The 22,412-nt window shown below is 37.6% G+C and overlaps 1 protein-coding gene across 1 annotated transcript in view; it reads left to right on the top strand.

The window, feature by feature from the left end:
• LOC149807396 (histone chaperone asf1b-B-like) overlaps nt 1–22,412 on the top strand; it is a 68,679-nt gene that overhangs the window by 25,419 nt on the left and 20,848 nt on the right. Inside the window, exon 3 of the mRNA XM_089966282.1 lies at nt 12,414–12,590. Within this exon, the coding sequence (XP_089822408.1) occupies nt 12,414–12,590 (177 nt within the window). The remainder of the gene's footprint in view (nt 1–12,413; nt 12,591–22,412) is intronic.

Consider the following 22,412-nt stretch of genomic DNA (forward strand, 5'->3'; position numbering starts at 1 on the left):
AAATTTATATTTATTCCAAGACTAACTTCAGAGTTTTGTTGTATCGCATGACTACCACGTTGACATGTGCTCTCTCTCACGCAGCAAGCGTACGAAGCAGGAACCAGACTACTCTGCTTGATGAATCAGACTGGCCAAATTTCTTGTAGTTCTTGAAATAAATATGTTGAGAATTATATGTTCTTTCTGGTTTTTACAAAAAGTATTAGACTTTTATTTAATATAATTGAAATTTTGTACAGCAACATTAAAAAGGAGTTTTGATATGTAATTGCTCTGAACCCACCATCCAAAATGTCCAGATGTGAAAAATGGGGTTGGAATATTCTGCAGAAACCCGGATTAGAAAAATTTTGAATCTCTGAGCTGAACTTTGGTGCGAAACTATTACACAGTGATATATAGCTTGAAGCATTGGTTTCAGATCTTAAATGGAATGCAGGAGAAATTGGAAATTGTTGTGTCAAGAAGACAAGTTAATTTTACAGAAAATTCAGTCCTTGTTTATACAATAATATATAACTTTGAAGGTTTTTTGTCAAAATTTAAATCAACCCTTTTGTAAATGTTTTAAAATGATGGAATATTTAACCAAATCGTCTTAAGGAGTTTAGGTTGGTTGAAAAATCTTGTTTGAAATTTTATTGGCACACATAATTTCAGGGTTAAACTTTTTTTGTTACAAGATAAGATTCTAATACTTTGGTTTTATTTGGGGTTTTTTATACTGTGATAGGAAATGTTTACTTTGTATAACATGCACATATATTGCTCTTGAATTCTTTAGAATTAAAGGTTTGAAAGGAAACAGCATAATAATTTATGCTTATTATGTTGTTTCCATGTAGCAACATAATGCAGGTCAGCAAAGTAAAGTTAGAATTTTTATTCTGTACATTGACATGGCTTTAAATGCCAATTTATGGGAATATAGTCAAATTGTTTTGTGTGACTCATTTTGTGGTTTTGTACATGATCATCTTTTCTGACATGTTTTGGAGAGTCTTGAAAGAGAAACATCTTCAGATACGGAAAATGCGTGTTTTATACACCACTGCCTCGATAACTCGTGCCCTGATAACTCATGAACCCGCTTATAATGCGGTGTCTGGAATGGATCCCATTTTTTAAGCCTGAAAATGCCCCCCAAAATTATCCCTATTTGTTGAACTTGAAGAAAATCGTGATCAAAATTGGTAAAGGAAACTTTGATGTATCGCTTGTTTTATTGTTGAAAACGGTAGACAGGACCTGGAAATTTTAATCACACTATGAAATATCAAATTTTAAAATAGTGTAGGCAGTACTTTAATAAATAAATACAAATCAAATAATTTTTTTATCGATTGCAATTTTTGTTCTAGTTCCATCTTTTAGTTCCTTTTAAGTGTAATCATCATAAGTGCAATGTGTCCTCTTGTTCTAGTTCTTGGCATCCATCCGTCTACAAGAGACGATGGCATAGCTCCAAAGTACACTTTTGCTTATCCTTCTTTTTAGCTCTCTTTTCAGCTTGCTTTATTCTTCTCTTTTCCTCTGCGTTTTGAACTCCCTGCCTGACAGCTAGACGCCAGCTGGAACGGTTGTTTGCACAGCTCTCCCAGTCGTTGACATTGATGTTTGCTGTCTTCATATCCTTCTTGCAAACATCTTTGTAGCGCAGATGTGGTCGTCCAGTTGGTCGTGCACCTTCTGCTAACTCCCCATATAACAGGTCCTTGGGAATGCGACCTGGGTCCATTCTCTTGACATGGCCGAGCCAGCGAAGGCGCCTCTCGCTGAGTATGGAGAACATGCTGTTCATGTTGGCGCGTTCTAGAACCTCTGTGTTGGGTACTTTGTCCTGCCACTGGATGTGCAGAATGCGCCACAGACATCTCAGGTGGAAGCTGTTGAGTTTCCTCTCGTGTCTTGCATAGGTGGTCCATGTTTCGCTGCTGTAGAGAAGTGAGCTGAGCACGCACGCTTGGTAGACACGCAGTTTGGTCTTCTCTGTGAGGTTGGGGTTGTTCCAGACCCTCTGGTTAAGTCTGGCCATCACTGCTGCTGCCTTGGCAATCCTGCCGCCCACCTCAGAATCAATGGAGAGTGAGCTGGAGATGTTAGACCCGAGGTATGTGAAGTTCTCGACAACTTCCAAATTGTACCCATCGATGGAGACAGAGGGAGGGGAGTCTGTGTCCTGTGCCATGACATTTGTTTTCTTCAAACTGATGGTCAGTCCAAATTCCTTACATGCATGGGAGAGGCAGCATACCAGCTGCTGAAGTCCATCTTCCGTGTGTGATGTCAAGGCTGCATCGTCGGCAAAGAGCAATTCACGGATGAGTACCTCTGTGACTTTAGTCTTAGCACGGAGACGGGCGATGTTGAACAGCTTGCCGTCAGCCCTGGTATGGATGTACACTCCCTCGCTGCAGTCCTTGAATGCGTGCTGGAGAAGCATGGAGAAGAAGATGGCAAAGAGCGTCGGTGCAAGGACACAGCCTTGTTTGACTCCGGTAACGACTGGGAATGCTTCAGATGTTGCGCCATTGAAGCACACTGTGCTGTGCATGTTCTCGTGGAACGACATAATGACAGCAAGAAGACGTGGGGGGCAGCCGATCTTCTGCAGAAGTCTGAAGAGTCCACTTCGACTAACCATGTCAAACGCCTTCGTCAGGTCCCGTAAGCTGTGATGGCTGAATTGTACACAGAGTCACGGATATGGGACCACTTGGAATCAATGGTGTCATCAGGTGTCACTTTGGTGAGGGCTTCCTTCAGTTTGCTGATGAACTGCTGTGTTTTCTCTGGGTTGCTTGCACAGCAGGTGTTGATACGTGGGTGACCCTTCTTCTTGGCGTGGTGCAGCTTCTTGGGTAATATTCGCACCTTGCTGGCCACGAGGGAATGGTCCGTGTCACAATCGGCACTGTGGTAGCTGCGGGTAAGGAGGACACTGGCCAGTTCTGCACGCCTGGTGATGACGAGGTCTAGCTGGTGCCAGTGGCGTGAACGTGGGTGTCTCCACGACACCTGGTGGATCTCCTTGCATTTGAAGAAAGTGTTTGTCACACATAGTCTGTGGGAGCAGCACATCTCCAGCAGTCGCTGACCATTCTCGTTGATCTTGCCCCTTCCGTAAAAGCCGAGACAGGTGGACCAGGCCTCATGGTCAGCTCCCACTCTAGCATTGAAGTCTCCTAGTAAGTAAAGGCTTTCATTGTTGGGGATACTGGATATTGCCTGATCCAGAGCCTCATAAAACTTGTCTTTCTCCTCGTAGGTGGAGTAGAGGGTTGGAGCATACACACTGAAGATGTTGACCGGGCCTAAGGATGTTGACAGCCGGAGGGCAAGGATTCTCTCAGTACCTGATGATGGAGGTTCAATGAAGGCGATTAGCGTGTTCTTGACGGCAAAGCCTACACCATGCTGCCTAGGTTCATCCAAGGGCTTCCCCTGCCAAAAGAATGTGTAATTGGCTTCCCTGATGGTGCCGCTGTCAGCCAGTCGGGTCTCCTGGAGGCAGGCAATGTCGATGTTCAGTCGGGAGAGTTCTCTGTCAATGACGGCAGTCTTCCGTGCATCGTCGATCTGCTGTAGGTCAGTGGTCAATCCAGGACACATGGTCCTGATGTTCCAGGTTGCAAAACGAAGAGTTGGAGTCTTTTTATTTCTTCTTTTAGTCTTTCCTGGTGCAGAGTTTTGTGGCCCACTTGTCGAGATGGTTCTCTAAGCTCCACGCACCCAGTGAAGCAGGCAGGCCATGGCGGGCAGCACCTTACTGACTGGGGGCTGCCCAGCTTGAGGCGGGCGGTAGCTGTCCAGTGAGACCTGATGATCTCTCCCACCGTCAGAAGTAACCCCTGGCGCCAAGCTCTACGCCAATCGAGCTTTGACTTAGAACCGGTAAACTGCTACTTCTCGTGTTGTGCCGACGCCGTACGACGACGCTGGAGTGTCCTCTCCATTGGAGCTATGAAGCCTGGGCAAGGTGGTATGGAGAATCAGCTGTTGCCCATGCAGCAGATCCCCCCTCTCCACGCAGCTGGTGTGCCCAAGGGAACGACGAATGCCGATACAGCTTGGCACCAACGGCGTCACAGGAGTTGCCAGAATGACGTTGAAGTCAATGTCATACCGCCTTAGGGACTCCATCTCCGGATTTTCTGTCGGGGTTTACTCCCTTAGCCTTTCCCATGAGTGGGTATAGCCACAAGGCAGCAGAGATTTGGAATCGGAGTTTTCCTTCTCCTAGATGAGCTACCATCCAAGGTTTACGAGTCCCATCTACCCGAAGCAACTGGTTTTAAGGCGCCAGCGGGCCGCCTTCACCCCTTCTCCTGTTAGTAGAAAACATGGTCTGCCGGGCTTCAAATCTAAGCCACTCGCGAAGGCCAGGAGCTGGATTTTAGTTGACAGAGGCAGTAAGAGACGCAGGCCGTATGGGGCATTTTGGAGGATTGGGGCGCTTGTCTCCCACTCCCACCCCGGGCAATGTCAACCTTAGACCACAATTTTTGTTCTAGTTCCATAATCGTCATAAGTGCAATGTGTCCTCTTGTAATTAAATGTAAAATATGTTAGTCTACTGTAACAGCTATGTCCGCAGGCGTTTCTCTGAGAACCTGATTAAGTGCCGACTGTGTTTGGATAACTGACTTGTGGAAGTATTTGTTGTATTGTTGCACTGAATTAAAAGCTGGCCTCCTTATATTGTCACGTTAATTATGTCTTGAATTATAAAAAGGAGGTAGAATAAAAGAAAAGTTAAGAGGCACAAAAATCAGACTAACTTAAAATCTAGCAGCCTCAGTTGTATGTCGGGTGAACTCACTTCATTTGATCAGTCGAACACTGTAATAAATGTTATTGTGTATGTAACAGAAACTACCTTAAATTAACCAACTCTTTCATAACTGTGATCAAAGATAACAAAGCAGCAAAGCAAAAAGAATACCTTGTAAAATAAAGAGCGTGATTTCACAGATACGGACCATTGTGGGCAAGTAGGTTTCAGAGAATTCTTGAACTGGCATTTAGAGATATCCTCAGGGATGATAAGAAATTTCATTGTTACTTCCAATGAAATCATGACATTAACATTGTACTAATTTAACAATAAAAAGTTGAGTTTCGACGTAGACGTGTCACGAAATAAATGTCGCGTGTTTTTTTTTTTAAATAAAGGAATCTTGTTTTCTGGTGTATCAACAGTTAGTCTAGTTCCCAAATTGTGGACTACCAATTTGGCAAGATATTATTAAATACCACTACGGGAACCTGACTCATCAAGAAAACAAAAAGCAGTGACGTAATACACAGATTTTGCGTGTACACGTGATGGTTGTTCAAACCAGGTGGAACGATCTTTCATATGTTGGATATTTTGAGAGAAAAAATGTTATTTAAACAGAATAACAAACAACTTCATTAGAAAAAAGCGCATTATTAAAAATTATCATCGACGTGATTGTAAAATGAGAATTCAGTCATTAAACAGCCCAGTTCCCTAACGCCACTCTCCCCCCCCGCCCCGTTCTCTCGATGTCAAAGCAATTTTTTTCAATTTTTGAAGGTCTGTCTTTAACTCGTGCCTCGCTTATAGTGCGGTCTATGGTCTATGTTTGTTGACCCTGTTGTGCGCGAGTTATCGAGGGAGAAGTGTAATCCAAAATGTTCTTTTAATTCCATTTAGTAATGGTCATTTGCTAACCATGAAAAAATTAATTTCATCCTGGAAAAGACCTGGAAATTTATATTTAGAAAAGCATGGGAACCATTTAGATAGAAACACAGAATCTTTCTGTTCTTGCAATATTGGGTATGTTCATTATATCAGAATTTCTAGTATGACGGAAAGAAGCATTCTATAAGGATATCATTGATAAACCAGGAAAATTAAATTATATCAGATCCATGCAAAACGATCATTGATCATAATCTCTTAGAAAAAAAAGAAAGAAATAATGATGGCATGTTGAAGCAAACAACCACAGGTATGTTGATAAGGGGTATATTGGCATCCACTTTTACCTTTGTTCACTAATTAGTGCGACACTTTTTATCTACTTCTTTCTCTAATATTTTGACAACCACCATCTTGAGGTCAATTTGTCTGTCATTGGGGCTTATCAGTCTTTTACTGACAGAGTTTCCTTCCTGAAGATCAAAGCCCATGATGTCAAGGCTATTGATGTATCTTGAGCCTTTCTTAAGCATTCTCAGAGCGTGGAGTTTTGAAAACTGCTTGCTAGCAGTCTCACTTCTTATTGTTCATCCTTGATTCAATGGAGCACCAGTAGGAAGTCATCAATGCATAGGCCTGATTGTGTCCGCGCAAAGAGTTGTCAGACTGTGCTTCCATTTGCAGTAAACGCCTATTGACAGCAGAAGACAAGTTAACTCTTACAGCTTATATCTGGGCCATAAGCCAGTCTGGTAAAGTCAACAATGCAATATTAGCAGAAATATATTGCTGCTATGAAAGGTATTTTGTTTTGGAGGGGGTGTTAAAACTAATTGTGTAATTCTTTCCTGCTATTATTGCCTAGTTTCCTAAATCCCATCCCATTCTAATGTCTTTATAATATAATCTCAGTTTAGGGCAGATAAGGACAATATTCTGAATTGCAGAAGTAGCTAAGGTATGAGACTGGGTTTATACAATTTTTATTTTAACACTTCTGTTTAATTGGAGGAGAGAATTTATCCTGATTAGCACTAGGTAAGGGATAGTATCACAATAATGGTGGGTAAGTATTACCTAATTAAAATCAGTGTTTCAAAAAAGGTCTGTATTTTCTGGTATTACAAGTAGTTCTTGAGGAAGTGGAATGAGGAACATGAAATTACTGTGCATAGTAACATTTGGAATATCATTAACCATAAGCTTCCAGTACTGATTCCCATATTTCGATTCCAATTCCTTCTGATGATAATTATTAGGTGTGCATGTACTACTTAGCCCTTCCTGATATGTTCATCTGTCTTTTGGTGCTATAAATGCCTTATGTTTGTTCCTTTTTACCAGTTGGAGTTATTTTCAAGTTTTCTCATCTAGTATACTCCATCTGTTTTCTTACTCACTTTCTCTTCCAGGATCATTGACCAATTTTTGCACTTCACTTGTCTAACTTTGTTTCACAGTAAGCTAATTGGCATCATCTTAATTGCCTGCCCCATCGTCTAAAGTGTTTGCTCTTCACCCAGTACTCAGCCTGTTTTGTAAACTTAATCTAGTAATTGATAATTTATTCCTAGCAAAAACTGCATATATAATTTTCTTAAGCATTTATCCTATTACATAGAATCCATTTTACTAATCTCGGTAAGAAGCTTGACAGATTTCATTGGTACAGGTGTTATCTTGCTGACAGTTATCAACAACAATGGGCATGAATAAATGTGTGATGTGTAATAGATTTGCCCTGGAGGATGTTTTAGCTCTTTAGGGTGTCATTTGAATGATACATACAGTGATATTACTGGGGAAAGATGACAACTAACTTAGCCTAACAGGTCTAATGAAAGGGCCAAGAAACTCGCACACAGAGAAATTTATGCCACGAGTATTCTTGCCGATGCTGTTCTAGTTGCTAGTCTCTGACCTTTTCAATCCAAGTGATCTGTACCATCATGGTAACATAGCTGCCAAGTGAACCGTTCTCCCCGTATTTGTCCCATATTTTTTTACCTGAATATGGGTGCACATTTTACTTGTTAAAAATCTTCTTTTTTTGTAATAAAAAAAATGAAATTAAAATTTCCTTGTGGTTTTCTGTTTGGAACAGACACCCAGTTCCATTCTGAAAATAAATGTATTGTGAGGCTACTATGCCAGTCTTTAATTTCCATATTGGATTGTGCAAAGCAGTTGCTGCTATCACTGTATCAAATCTTCGTAATATTCAACTTCTAGTCACATCGAAAAGGAAAGCAGAATTTTATCCAGCAAAGAAAAGAAAACAGAACTAGAAGGACAATATCACTATCATATGTAGATTTTGTGAAGCCATCTAGTAAAAACAAAATTTTGTTTTGCAGATTGTGTAATTGTGATTTCACCACTTGGCAGGGAGGCGCCGTGACACAAAAAAGCATGAAAAAGCTAATAATCATCAGCTTGCTGCTTCATCATCAACAATGAAGCCTGAACTTGCAAAGTTTATAAATAATAGTGAGAACTTTGATGTTATTCAGTAGGAAGTTCGTTTTACTAAATTTCTTTTAGAAATGAACCTTCCTCTTCCAGCTGCTGGTGATTTTTTCGCATACTTTTTTCCAGACAGTAAAATTGCAAAGGATTACTCGTGTTAAAACAAAACTTGTTTCTTAAAAAGAATCGCACAGAATTCAGATCATCAATGAAAGATAGTACATGGAATCGATAATGATTGAGTAAATAAGAAGTGGAACAGGCTGCTATAAACAACCTGTGTCTGAGTGTGTGTGTTGCACTTTTGCACCTTCTGAATGGGCACCCAAATGGAATAGTGTGCCCATTCAGAAGTTGCAGGAGTGCAATATGTGCATCTTTGACATTAAATAATTAAGTTATTGTTCTACTTTACTGATGTAGATGTTGTAAATAGTTACATATGCATTAAAATTTTGAAATCGGTATTTGTTCCTGAAAATCATATTTTTGTCACAAGAAGTAAGTAAATTTTGTACTCGGGGGTTTGCAGCTGCACGGTAATAGCCTTGCTATCACCCACCTCAGTCTGACTTTCTGCAAGACAAAAGTGCCAGTCTTATATACTGAAGTCCCAGATGTGGACAAAGTCATCACAAGCCTGTGAAAACTGAAACTTTCCTGTGTGTGTGAAGTGAAAATCCCTTAGCTAGCAACATGTATTGCACAACACTAGTAATTGGCTCGATTCTTCACGTAACCTTGATGGTTGTATTTCAGCAATCTGAGCCTAGCCTAAGTACTTCCACTGAGAACCCTGTCAACAGACATGCTGGAAGTTAGTGTTGCACATGGAACCTGTACTCGGCCATGCAGCTCAACAGGCTGCCAATGAGGCAAAACTAATTCAGCATAACAGACGAAGAACATTCCCCAAAAGGTACCAGGGTAGTGGGAATGAAAGAAAACCTTTCTCTTAACCTTATTCCTGATCAGATTTCCTCAGAGACATCAAGACAGAGAGAAAGACTGGTTTCCACCCAGCTCCTCTCCCATTCCACAGCAGATGACATGATGTTTTTTGCTGCCCTTCTCCAATACCCCTGGTGCTTATGAGCCTTCAACACTTCACCTTGGAGATAATCTGCCTCACATCCCATGGCTCTTGCTAGACGTAAACACTCGGGAGAAAGGCAATCAAGTTTTTTTTTACACACAACTCCATGGGGATTTTAATCCAGATGTTTGCTAAACCAAAGTTATTTCTGCCTACTCTTTCAGGCACCGAAGTTCAGCATGAAGATCTAGAGTTTCATTTCCAACGTCATTCAAGAGTGGGACCTACCCATCTTCCAAAGAAACGAGTTTTGCCACCTTTTGTAGCAAAACTCATTATCCTTTGTTTTGCACTTGATTTTTCTCTTTCCATCTTTCCATCTAGGCACTTTCATGATGGTTCAAACAAAACCACATTGGAGTTTTTGTCACCCAAGAATGTCTCTTGAGGATCTGCATGGTGAGTCAATTCTTAGCTGAAGAATGTTTTTGCCTCATGGATTTTCACAGTACAACCACAAATCTTCTCACTTTGTGTTCCCATTTTATCAAACCCTTGCAGATCTTCCATCTAGTAATGGGGTCTGCAACCTATTTTACATAGTGTGCCACTTTTTTCTCGATTAATTACAAAATGAATGAGCGTGTGCCACCAGTAAGAGAGTAACTCTGTTAAATTCTAGATTTATGGCTGCCCTTCATGTGCCAAACAAAACCTTTTGATGTGCCATCTTGTGACATGTGTGCTGTACGTTGTCAATCTCTGATCTCATACAGTGGTAACCAGATTTTACCTACCTGCCCCAATGATCAGTTTTTTTATTATCTGAGGCCTCATCTCAGCAAATGGGAAGACCTCCCCTGGTGGACAGAGATAATCTCACTGAAGGATCAACTGCCAAAAATCATGATCAGCACAAATGATACAGTGTCCACTTATTCCCACCTTTGAAGTTAGTGCAGATTGCCTTCTTTGGGTGCTTAATGTACATAAACCTCCTGCAAATGAAGGCCATAATGAATAACTTTTGATTACAGCATAGTGTTCAGGTGCAACTGTTTCCAGGCTGTCATTGTTCAAGCTGTGGGATGGAGGCAAAGGTGATATTCTCCACCTTTCATCTCAAATGGCTTAATTTGACCTGGTAGGATCTCTGTCAACTTCCAATTCCCATTGCAACTTTTTAATGACAACAGTTGATCTGATTCTACTGGTTTTGCTGCATCCACATTATTCTCAAAAATGCATCCACGCATTGTCCATGCTGTAACCCTATAGCTCCATATCCTGAACAGGACTCAAAGCTACTTCAGGAAAATGCAAACACAACCAGCTCAGGGGTAAGGGGATGTAACTCCCATCTCTTATTTATTCTGCTAATGATTTATGTTTGGGTAACATATTGGAAGAAAGACAGTTATGGGAGTAAAAAATTATTTGTTTTGTATTTGCCTGCTCACATTCTCCCAGTCTCTCCCTGCAGCTACATTCCTTGAAGTACTAAAAATTAATATTTGGCACCAATAGCTATTCAAGGAGAAAACATCTTCTGACTTGCATCATAGCAAGCAGATGACTTTTTATCATCTTGCTAAAACATGATGGTGAACATATTTTTTGCTTTGACTAGATTTGGGAGACAGTTGATTTACATTTACAATAATATGATCTGGTAAGCATTATCAATGAACATATTTGTGAATTTATTTCTATCACAACACTTAACATTTTATAATTTGACTGTCTGCTAAGTTGGTGAGATTGACCATAATGCTGATTGTGGGAAAGCTTGCTTTATGAAAATTACTTTTAGTACCAATTTCTAGTTCTCACAGATTTTAACCAGTCTGCTTTATAGGTAATAAGTGCTTATAACTATGAGAAATAAGTACTTTATGTACTGGATCAAAAAGAGAGAATTCTTCACCTAACAGAACTGACTCCATTACTTCATGATATAATTTTGTGGTGTTACTTGTTGTAATTATCACATGATGTAATTTTTTGTGAAGCTCTTTCCTGAGGTAAGTCCATGTTGAAATATAATAAATTGAGGATCTTGAATGGGTAAATTTAATATTAAATCATTTCCCATTTGAAATTATGTTTATCACTGTTTTTTTTCATGGAATCATTTTGGAGAGAAAAAAGTAGAAATAATTTTGTTCATTCCGACTTTAGATGTTGCACCCTTCATTTGTTGCATATACAAATAGTTAGTCCCAAACTAAAATTTGAAATTTTTGCAGTTTATAACCAATGACATTTAAAAGCAGATATATTTTTACAAATTATAATTCAATGAGAAACTGTCCTTCTGAATAAATAAAGCATTTGACTCAGACAACAACACTTTTCAACACAGAATGTGTATGGAAGTTCAGTGTGATGTCACAAATCTAAAGTCCGTTTAGGTTAGTCGATCAATGTTACACCTCACAAATGTCATTTTTACTGCTGGAAGTTGTTTGATGTTCATGTGAAAGTATTATTACTGGATGCAGAAATTCAGATATACTGTACTGTATTTTTTACTGGATATTAGTTTATTTGATTTGAAACAGTAGACAGTTGGAATTGCATCATGTAAGAAACATTAAATCATTTGAGCTATTTTACCACATTAAAGGCTGTAGTTTGATAATGTTCTTTCACTTGGGAGGCTAGTTTATGTTCAAGTTTTTCTATGAACAGAGATGAGTTTATATTCTCCTAGAAGTTGACATTTAAACCACTCTTGTATATAGGGTGGATTCCATGTTACAGGAATAACCTCCCACCCCTGCCCCTATGTCTGCTATCAAATGGCCAATACCCTTAGTTTTATTTTTTGTTGTTCTTTTTTGGATTTTAATGCCATTTTTCAGTGCATTATATGCAATTATACATAGCATAACAAAACACTGTTGGGGTATAATGACCATATGTGACATTGTTACCTTAATTCCCAGTTGGCAAATGATTTGAAAAATGACCGCCATATGTTGATAGTAATAGTAAAATCAAAAAGTTCCAGATGGTGGGGTTAAGGAATATGTTCCCACAGTTGCAGCCAATCATTAATGAGAATACTGTGCAAGAATTTCATGGGCTTATTTGGACCAGTCAGAATCAAATAAAATTATGTTGACATGTTGTAATATCAAAAATATTAAACTGCTTACCCTAAATGTAAAAGTGTGCAGACAATGGTCTAATATATGTTATTTGTTAATGTCTCTCCATTCACAGGCAGGTCCTCCTGACACAGCAAAGATTCCAATTGCAGATGCAGTTGGGGTGACAGTAGTACTATTGACTTGTTCCTACAGAAATAAGGAATTCATCAGAGTCGGCTATTATGTCAATAATGAATATACAGACCCTGAACAGAAAGAAAATCCACCAGAGGCCCCACAGTATGACAAGGTACTCTACATTGATCATATCATAAGAATACAGTGGAGTCTATATATGAGAGTCATTCAAGGGACCACAAATGTTGTCCTTATGGAAAGATACTTAAGCCTTCTCAGTTCTAATTTGTAGTTACACTGGCCATAGTATAAGTTTGAAAATATTGCTACATTGTGACCCCGCTATAACACGGTAGTTGGGAGCCATAGAACCTGACAGTGTTATAGACCGAACCGTGTTATAAGAATCCAGGTCAGTTAGCTGAAGAAAATGTACCCAGAAAAAATTGGGGGGGTTTAAGGTAATAAATGCGGGCGGTAAAATACGTGCTTCATTAGCACAGTTACCCTCTTAAATTGATGCATATTAAATGATAAATACACCTGTAGTGAAAACAGAGAAGACATATAATAGTTTACTTTATTTAGAGAACCATGAATTGGTACATATACTTGAATCCTGTTTATATATAAATGTTATATGAATACATGAATAGAGAATCAACACCGTGTACTCACCCGTGAACCTCATCATATTCATTGAATCCACAATACAAGTGATTCCATCGAAAATATGAACACACACTGCTTTAAAATATTCAGTAATTTTGTAACAGGTCATATTGGTCTGAATTCAGTGTAAAAACATAGCACAGTCACGTAATGAATGACGAAGCACATTTACTTTTCAGTACATTCCAAGTCGGGAAAAAGTTAGTTTGCATTTTAAGGCGCCTTTGGTAGCGTTCGTAAGCATAAACTTTTTCCCTACAAAAAGGAAACTTTCACAGCACAGTTAACATGTTCCAGTCACGTTGGAAACTGCGAAAATCCATCAGATTCCATCACTTTTATTTAGTTTGGTACTGACTTCCTTTGAAGAAAAGTTCTTTACTTTTATTGAAAGATTGTAGTCGGCTTTCTTTGATGAAGGGTGCATGCGCTATTGAAGTCACCGTTAAAGGACAGCTTTGGAGAACCAAACAATGCCCATTTCTTATTGTGGTGGCAACATCAAATAATTGTATTGCATGATTGAGACTAGTATTTTTTCCATTTGCTGAGTACGTTTTCATAACAGTCAGTGCTTTAAAGGTAATCTGTTTCCTTTTCTAGTTAATATCCCTCCTTGGCTATTGAATAAACCAATAAGTAAGGTGTCTTTTTTTTGTTTTACATTTGTGGTAGCAGCATGATGCTGCCTTCCACGCATGTGTCTGAAAATTAACAAAGGGTCAACGGACAATAGAGATGCAGGTGTTCTGTTGACAGGGATTATTACAGAAAATGTGAGTGTTCTGAAGGATTTGAGTGAAAAGAAGAGGAATTTTACTTACCATCCCCATACAAATGTCAGTCTTTGTAAATATATTAATTACTAGCAAGCAGCCGAAAATCTGATGAAAGATTACGAGACAATGCCTTGTCTGGTTGATCTCCGTTACCAGAAATGTCAACAACAAAAAACCGGATATTTCACAACATACAGAACTCATGCTAGATGTCAAGATAAGCGGATTATGATATAACAATGCACTGTTTAGATGGTTTGTCAGTATGGACAAAGAATTTGTTTATGTAACAATAGATAAATTTCATTGCATTTATATCCATTTTGCAGCTTCATTTCATGTGACCTTTGAACTTCTGCACTCCAAACCAATGGTTGTATATAAAAGTTTAAACAGCCAACAATGTCACCAATAAATAAAAAAGCCACATGGTATGTTTTGCTGCCAGTAAGGAAAAACAATCCAAGTTTACGACATTGGCGAAGACCCATGCGATCCCAGAATAAACTTTGTATGCATTTTTTTTCTTACTTTTAAGAAGACAAAAATACTTTTCCGTGTTTGAGAAAAATACATAAAAATTTCAGGAGCCAGGCTAGGGTCGTCTTGTATTATTCATATTCGATCTCTTCCCCAAAATGATAAGAAACTTATTATGGTTTTTTTGTTGTACTTTTTAAGAAAGAATTTTGTGTGCACAAGAAAAATACATGTATATGAAATTTCGGAAGCCACACCATGACCGTGTTATATCCAAATTCACTTTATAACAGAGCTCGCTATAGCAGGGTTACACTGTACTTGGACACTCATTATGGCCACCACCACATTGGCCATTTTGAAATTCTTGTTATCATTACACCTGCTAAATGGATGGTCATATCAACATTTATTCATCAAATTTTATGATGTCTAGCTGATCCTAAATAAAAATGGTGCTGATCTGACTTCTGAAATTTGGTCTTAAATCAGAATGGTGCCAATCTGATGTCCAATATGGGTGCCACAGCAGCCTTCTTGAAAATCTTATTATTGCTACTCCATCATGGAAAGTCATATTGTGAAAATATTGTTAACTCTGCTTAAATGGATGTCTATATCAGCATATTTTTTTCATGAAACATGTTGGGCCTAAGTAAAAAATATTGCCTGATGTACATCCAGTATGGCTGCCATGATGACTATCTTATAAATCTTGTTGCCACTATTCTCCATGAATGGATGATCATTATGACATGGGGTTTTTACCAAAAGATGTCTAATGATGCCTACTTTGTCCTTAATGTAAATGGTGCCAAGCTGACTTCCACTTTGAACAACAGCAGCTAATTTGAATAATCTTGTTAATGCTGAAGAATATCAGATTGTTTCAATATTCTTCAGTTAAAAGGAAGAAACAATCTTATCTTGAATTCTAGTAGAGTATTGGTTTCATTACATGGGATAAATGTTATAGAGGCAATACATTGCATGTTTTGCTATCTTGTATCTTTTGTTTCTTTATCCAGTAACAAATATTTTCATGTTTTTATAAAGGTCCAATTGTTTTGTTGCTTGTTTGTGTGGTTTTTTTTAATTGATAGATTGTCATAAACTTTTGTGCTTGATTGTAGACCTTATATCACTGACTTGACGAGAGGCCCACCTTGCTGAGCTTCTCTTGAACAATGTTAATTTTGCCCTACTGTTTAAATATGAAAAGTAATCATCTGATGTATGGACAGTTAAATTCCATGTAGAAGCTTCCGTGTAAAAATACAAACAACAAAAAAGAACACACAATTTACACTTAAATGCAAACCACATGTTTAGTCCTTAAGCAGTTAATGACCCTGTTACGAGATTGAATATACATGTACACAACTACCAACTTGTTCAATTCTGAATGCACGTGTGCTGTATGGGACTGGCCATTTAATTTTATGGGGCTTAATTATTTATTATGACTGGTATTTTGTTTATTTCATTCATCACACGTTCATTTTGAGCTTTATATGAGTTTTTTATGTGTAGGTGCAGTAAGAGATTTCTCAAGAGTGACACCTATGTTTCATTGTAATTGTGTGAATTTATGTAGGCACAAAGGTAGAGAAGTGTCAAGAGTGACACCTGTTTCATTGTAATTGTGTGAATTTATGCAGATACAAAGGTAGAGAAGTGTCAAGAGTGACACCTAGGTTTCATACTAATTGTGTGAATTTATTGCTGGTATTGCTGATACTGATTATAAGAAAGTTTTTGTGAGGTGATCAGAATGGATTCAAGTTTATCATCATTTATGTACAGCTTGTTACATGTTATCCATGACTTAACATGAAAAATGCACTTCTCTCCACCTCAGATGGTTGAATCAACTTAAGTTGGATAACTAGATTTTTCATTTGAGATTAACCAGCATAAAATTGGTGAGAAGCCAAATAATAATTTAACTTGAAAGAGGCTGAGTATGCAGAATTAAGAGAATCGGCTGAAGAACAGAACCATGTGGAATGCCCCCCAAAAAGATGAACTGAGCTTGAACGTCTTCCATTTACAGACAGAGTTCCCATGCTACCGGGAAAATGGGAAAAAGTCAGAAGAAATTAGAATTTTTTTCCAGATCGTGAAAAGTCCTTGAATTTTGCAAATAATGACAAAAGTCTGGAAAACCCCGGGAATTTTCCCTCCACAACTTGATGCCCGAAACATTACGTAATTGACTCGTAATTGAACTGATCCTGAGTTACATTTATCGAGTCCTAACCAGAATATTAGGAGATTGCAGTATGGATCATTTGGGTGCTTGGCATAAATATATTTGTTGAGACAATCCAACACGCGGTGGATTAGATTCATCTAGTAGACTTTTTGTTTCACAGAAAGTTTGATATCCGTATCTTTTTTTATATGGAAGGTATGAAAACCAGTATAGCATCACAAGAGGAGAACATGGTGGCATTAAAGCATTGCTACTTAGTGGATGGGCTTGCAAACTTAAACTTTTTAAATCAAGTTATACCTGCATAAAATTGATATGAAAATTATTTATTTCCCCAGAAATTGCGAGTATTAAAATCATTATGTCTTGAATCTGCTGAAAGACGATAAAACTAATGCGCTGATGAAATTTGAGCTGGTACTAGCAATTTTGATTGCTAGTCACATGAGCACACAGAATCTCACAACTGTCATTTTCAAATATTGTTGGAAAAAAATATTAAATGAAAGTCTTACACTGGTTGTAATAAAAATACAAAAACGAAAGAGCGCAAAATTCTCTATATTCCGAGACCTACTTCCAGAGTTTTGTTGTATCATGTGACTACCTTGTTAACATGTGCTCTCTCACGCAGGGAGCTTACAAAGCCGGGTACCAGACTACTCTGTTTGATGAATCAGACTGGCCGAGTTTTTTGTAGTTCTCAAAATAAATATGTTGAGAATTATATGTTCTTTCTGGTTTTTGAAAAAGGTATCTGACTTTCATTTAATATAATTGACATTTTGTACAACTACATTAGAAAGGAGTTTGTTGTTGAGATCACGTGACTATTGGACTTAAGGTGTCATTTGAGAGTGAAGTCATGTGACTATTAACGCAAATGGCGAGTACTGGGTCAGGTTTCATCTATGTCGAGTTCGTCTAGTCAGTCAGCGGATTAAAGACATAACGAATATAATACTTGCCATTTTTGAGAAAATAAATATAAGTCTATTTAACATAGTTTAAATTTGCTTGGCCCTCTGGTAAGCTATCTTATGGTGGTGGCAAATTCCAAATGTTTTACATGTAATTGCTCTGAACCCACACTCCATCCTAAATGTCCAAAATGTGAAAAATGGGGTTAGAATATTTGGAGGAAAACCGGAATAGAACAATTTCAAATCTTTGAGCTGAACTTTGGTGCGAAACTATTACACAGTGACATGTATCTTGAAGCATTGGTTTCAGATCTTAAATAGAGTGCAGGAGATATGGGAAATTGTTGTCCATTTTATTAAATATTATGAAATGATAGAGCCCATGTATTATAACAGGTTTTCAGACTGGTTTATTGAACTACAAGAAGACGGGTTGATTTTACAGAAAATTCAGTCCTTGTTTATACAATAATATATAATTTTGAAGGTTTTTTTATCAAAATTTAAATCAACCCTTTTGTAAATGTTTTAAAATGATGGAATATTTAACTAAATCGTCTTAAGGAGTTTAGGTTGGTTGAAAAATCTTGTTTGAGATTTTATTGGCACACATAATTTCAGGGTTAAACTTTTTTTGTTACAAGATAAGATTCTAATACTTTGCTTTTATCGGGGTTTTTTTCATACTGTGATAGGAAATGTTTACTTTGTATAACATGCACACATATTGCTCTTGAATTCTTCAGAATTAAAGGTTTGAAAGGAAACAACATAATAATTTATGCTCATTATATTGTTTCCATGTAGCAACATAATGCAGGTCAGCAAAGTAAAGTTAGAATTTTCATTAAGTACATTGAAATGGCTTTAAAATGCCAATTTAATGGAATATAGTCAAATTTGTTTCATGTGACTCATTTTGTTGTTTTGTACACGATTATCTTTTCTGACATATATGTTTTGGAGAGTCTTGAAAGATAAACATCTTAAGATACAGAAAATGCATGTTTTATACACCTCTCCCTCGATAACTCACGCCCTGATAACTCGCAAACCCGCTTATAACGCGGTGTCAGGCATGGATCCCATTTTTTAACCCAAAAATACCCCCAAAAATTATCCCTATTTGTTGAACTTGAAGAAAATCGCGATCAAAATTGGTAACAGAAACTTTGATGTATTGCTCGTTTTATCATTGAAAACGGTAGACAGTTGATTTTACAGAAAAAATTCAGTCCTTGTTTATACAACAAGATATAATTTTGAAGGTCTTTTGTCAAAATTTAAATCAACCCTTTTGTAAATGTCTTTAAATGATGGAATTTTGTAACCAAATTGTCTTGAGGAGTTCAGGTTGGTTGAAAAATCTTTTTTGAGATTTTATTGGCACACATAAATCCAGGGTTGATTTTTCGTTACAAGATAAGATTCTAATACTTTGCATTTATTGGGTTTGTTTTAGACTGTGATAGGAAATGTTTACTTTGTATAACTTGCACATATATTGCTCTAGAATTCTTTAGAATTAAAGGTTTGAAAGGAAACAATATAATTTATGCTCATTATGTTGCTTCCACATAACAACATAATGCAGGTCACCAAAGTAAAGTTAGGATTTGTATTCTGTACATTGAAATGGCTTTAAATGCCAATTTATAGGCATATAGTCGAATTTGGTTTGTGTGACTCATTTGTGGTTTTTTACATGATCATCTTTTCTAACATAAATATTTTTGAGAGTCTTGAAAGAGAGACATGTTCAGATTTGAAAAATGCTTGTTTTATATAATCCAAAATATTCTTTTAATTTCATTCAGTAATGATCATATGTTAACCTGGAAAAAATTAATTTCATTCTGGAAAAGACATGGAAATTTATATTTAGAAAAGCATGGAACCATGCAGACAACATACGTACTACATTTTATGGGCATATGTCTCGTGACTGTATGACCTCTGATATCATTGACATGTAGGTTACAAGAGTTGTGTAGTCATATGACTAGGACTGCAAATGGCCAGATCCAGGTCAAATTTCAACATCGATGTACTTTCGTCTCGTCTGTCAGCGGATTAAAGACAGAACGAATGATATAATCGCAATTTCTGAAGAAAATCATATTCCTAGCTATTTCATGCAGGTATATCTCGATGAAAGGTCATTCAAGTTTGCTGGGCCAGCTAGTAAGTGGCTACCCCATGTCAGCAAATTCCATCTTTTCGATAGGGAATGGACTCTGACCCTACACCCCAACATAAATATCCAAATATCAAAAATGGGCTGGCAAGGGTTAGAGGAAACTCGGACTATGTGAGGCCCAGATCAAGGGATCTCGGGCTGTGTTGCTTGGATCCTTAGGAGAACGGGTTATCTTTCATTTGGGGTATCCAGCCACTCATCTCCAGAAAGATACTCGAGGTAGAGGCTGGTTGCTCAGCATCTCCTCCTCCTAATACTTATTCTCCTAACGTAATGCGATTGGGAATGTATTTGAAGGAGAAAGCAAGATTTTTAAGTAAATTAAGTTTTCTGAGAATACTTACCCAAACATATTGCTTGAAACCCTCCCAACCATCCCACCATGCGAGCATCCGCGTTAATGTCTTGCTTAGCTACAAACTGACGACACCTGGTGGTATCAAAGGGAGATAATAGGCAAGAGTTACTGCCATTTGTCTAAAAATAGATAGCATAAGACAATTTTTGTCTTTTATTCTGTATTCACGAGGTAGCAGGCTAATATTCCTAACATAATGTGATTGGGGAACTTATTCTTGGAGAAACATAGTTTACTTTAAAATAATTTGTTTGGCATAGATTACTGAAAAATCATTTTTTTTTAAACAGGGTCGTGTCAGAGGATTAAGATATTTAAAAATTGTGTTTTATGTGTGACATCTTGTTATGGCATGTATGGCATGCTTGGATTTGTTGTATTTGACAATTTGAACATGTTCCATGGTGAATTTTTGGAATTGACTCTAGTTTTAGTTTTCTTTATTAACAGCTTTGTGACTGATACAAGTCGTTGCAAGTTTGCACATGCACATTTACATATCCACTCTTGAGCTCTGATACTGGAGTTTAACTTCTTTTCTTCATCAGGTACCGTTTCTTGTGGAATTTGTTTTTGCTCTTAATCACAGTTTGAAAAACCCAACAGAATATGAACCAAATGTTATGCAGGGAATTGATGTTCTAATACTCACATTCTAATATTGTGAATGACTAAATCAGGGTGTATTCATTTGTATGGCTCATTACAGATGTGCAGTGAATATCTTTTACTTGTGATCAAATGACCCATCACAAAACATGGAGGGGGCCCCCGAACAGTCTAAAGCACTCTATTATGGATCACTGCCATCTCAACTCTGTGTGGGTTAGAGTCTCAGATTTGGCCAATGTGGGTATGTGAGAAAGCTTGCCAATAGCTTCTCATGGGTCGGTGGTTCTTTCCTGGGTTTTCCTGGGTTCTTCCTCCACCATTAATACTGGCCACCATGTATAGCCTATCGTGTGCTGAAAAATGGCATTAAACCCTACAACAACAAAACAACATGGACTGTGCTTATCACAAGAGTACTGGTAATATGTTGACACATTTGTACTAAATGCCTAAGACTTAATTGTTCTGAATAATATGAATGCATTAAAGAATTTCTTGTGCATCTTTAATCAAATTATTGTAGTAAGACCAACAAAAAAATGTTTCCAATTGCACTGGTTTTAAAATTAGGGTAAGTAGGTCGAGTGTTGTTTGCTTTCAACATTATATTAAATGTGATTTTTGGTGGGGAGGGTGATTTTTTTTTTAAACTACGGAGGAAAATGCTAGGGTCGGCAATGAGAAACAGGAACAGTCGGCTGACCAGAAACGTATATTTGTTTTTGCATAATATGCTCAGATATGTTGTTTATCTAGAGCTGTGGCTGTGATTGACTTCATTATCTGTATACAATATACTGTAGCTGTCATTAAAGGGGACAAACATGCAAAACTGAAATTCGCGCAAACTTCATATATAATTTGCTAAATGTATAAGGTTCATTTTCTGAAAATTTGTACCTTTTATTCTTACTCGTTACGAAGAAATTTATGAAAAACCGATCAACTCTACCGATCTGTCTTGAATAGAACAATGGGTTTCCCTCCCCATGTAAAAATAGCGGGTGTGACGTCATTTGAGACACTGTGTACACACTGGCATTGTTGATAACGAATTATGGAGAACTCGCCCTGGGAAAACTCATCCCAAGTGTTAGGAGAAGTCGCCCCATGGTGGTCGGAGAAGTTGCCCCACTGCGCCTGGAGAAGTCACCCCAAGGATCATATATACTAATTCTGAGATGTCACCACGTGTTTGTTAAGGCTTTATTTATTGTTGTTTTTCTTCAGCTTAATAAGTTATTAAATCTATAAAATGTGCAATTTTTCAACTTTTCCATTTGATCAACTCCGCTTCTGTACTTAACGAAAACAAAGTGGTATCTATCCCTTTTGCCCTGCTCTTCAAGTCATTAAATGCATTTTAATTGGAAGAATAGAGCAGGTGTAAGCATGATGTGACATCAGCAGTTTTATACATGATTGAGATTTGCTAACCATTGACGAATAATACTTGAACTCGATAAAAAGCATAATTGATGTCTACTCAGGAAATCCAGTCGCTGTTGAGTTTAACATCATGGCTAATGCGCATAATTCAGACGGTTTCTGAAAGCTCACATGTACTACGCCCATCATTAAGTTTATTTCTTCTTTTTTGTCAGTGATCGTAATTTTATTATTTCTCAATAAAACAAACTATTTAAAGTTGAGAAGTTTAACAAATATTTCACTATTAAATTGCCGATGCACAATAAACATGATTACGTTATTTTATATATAACAATACCATGATCACGCGTACTAACAGGA

The sequence above is a fragment of the Sinohyriopsis cumingii genome, chromosome 1 (genome assembly GCF_028554795.1).
Source record: "Sinohyriopsis cumingii isolate HCF-2022 chromosome 1, ASM2855479v2, whole genome shotgun sequence".
NCBI classification, from domain to species: domain Eukaryota; kingdom Metazoa; phylum Mollusca; class Bivalvia; order Unionida; family Unionidae; genus Sinohyriopsis; species Sinohyriopsis cumingii.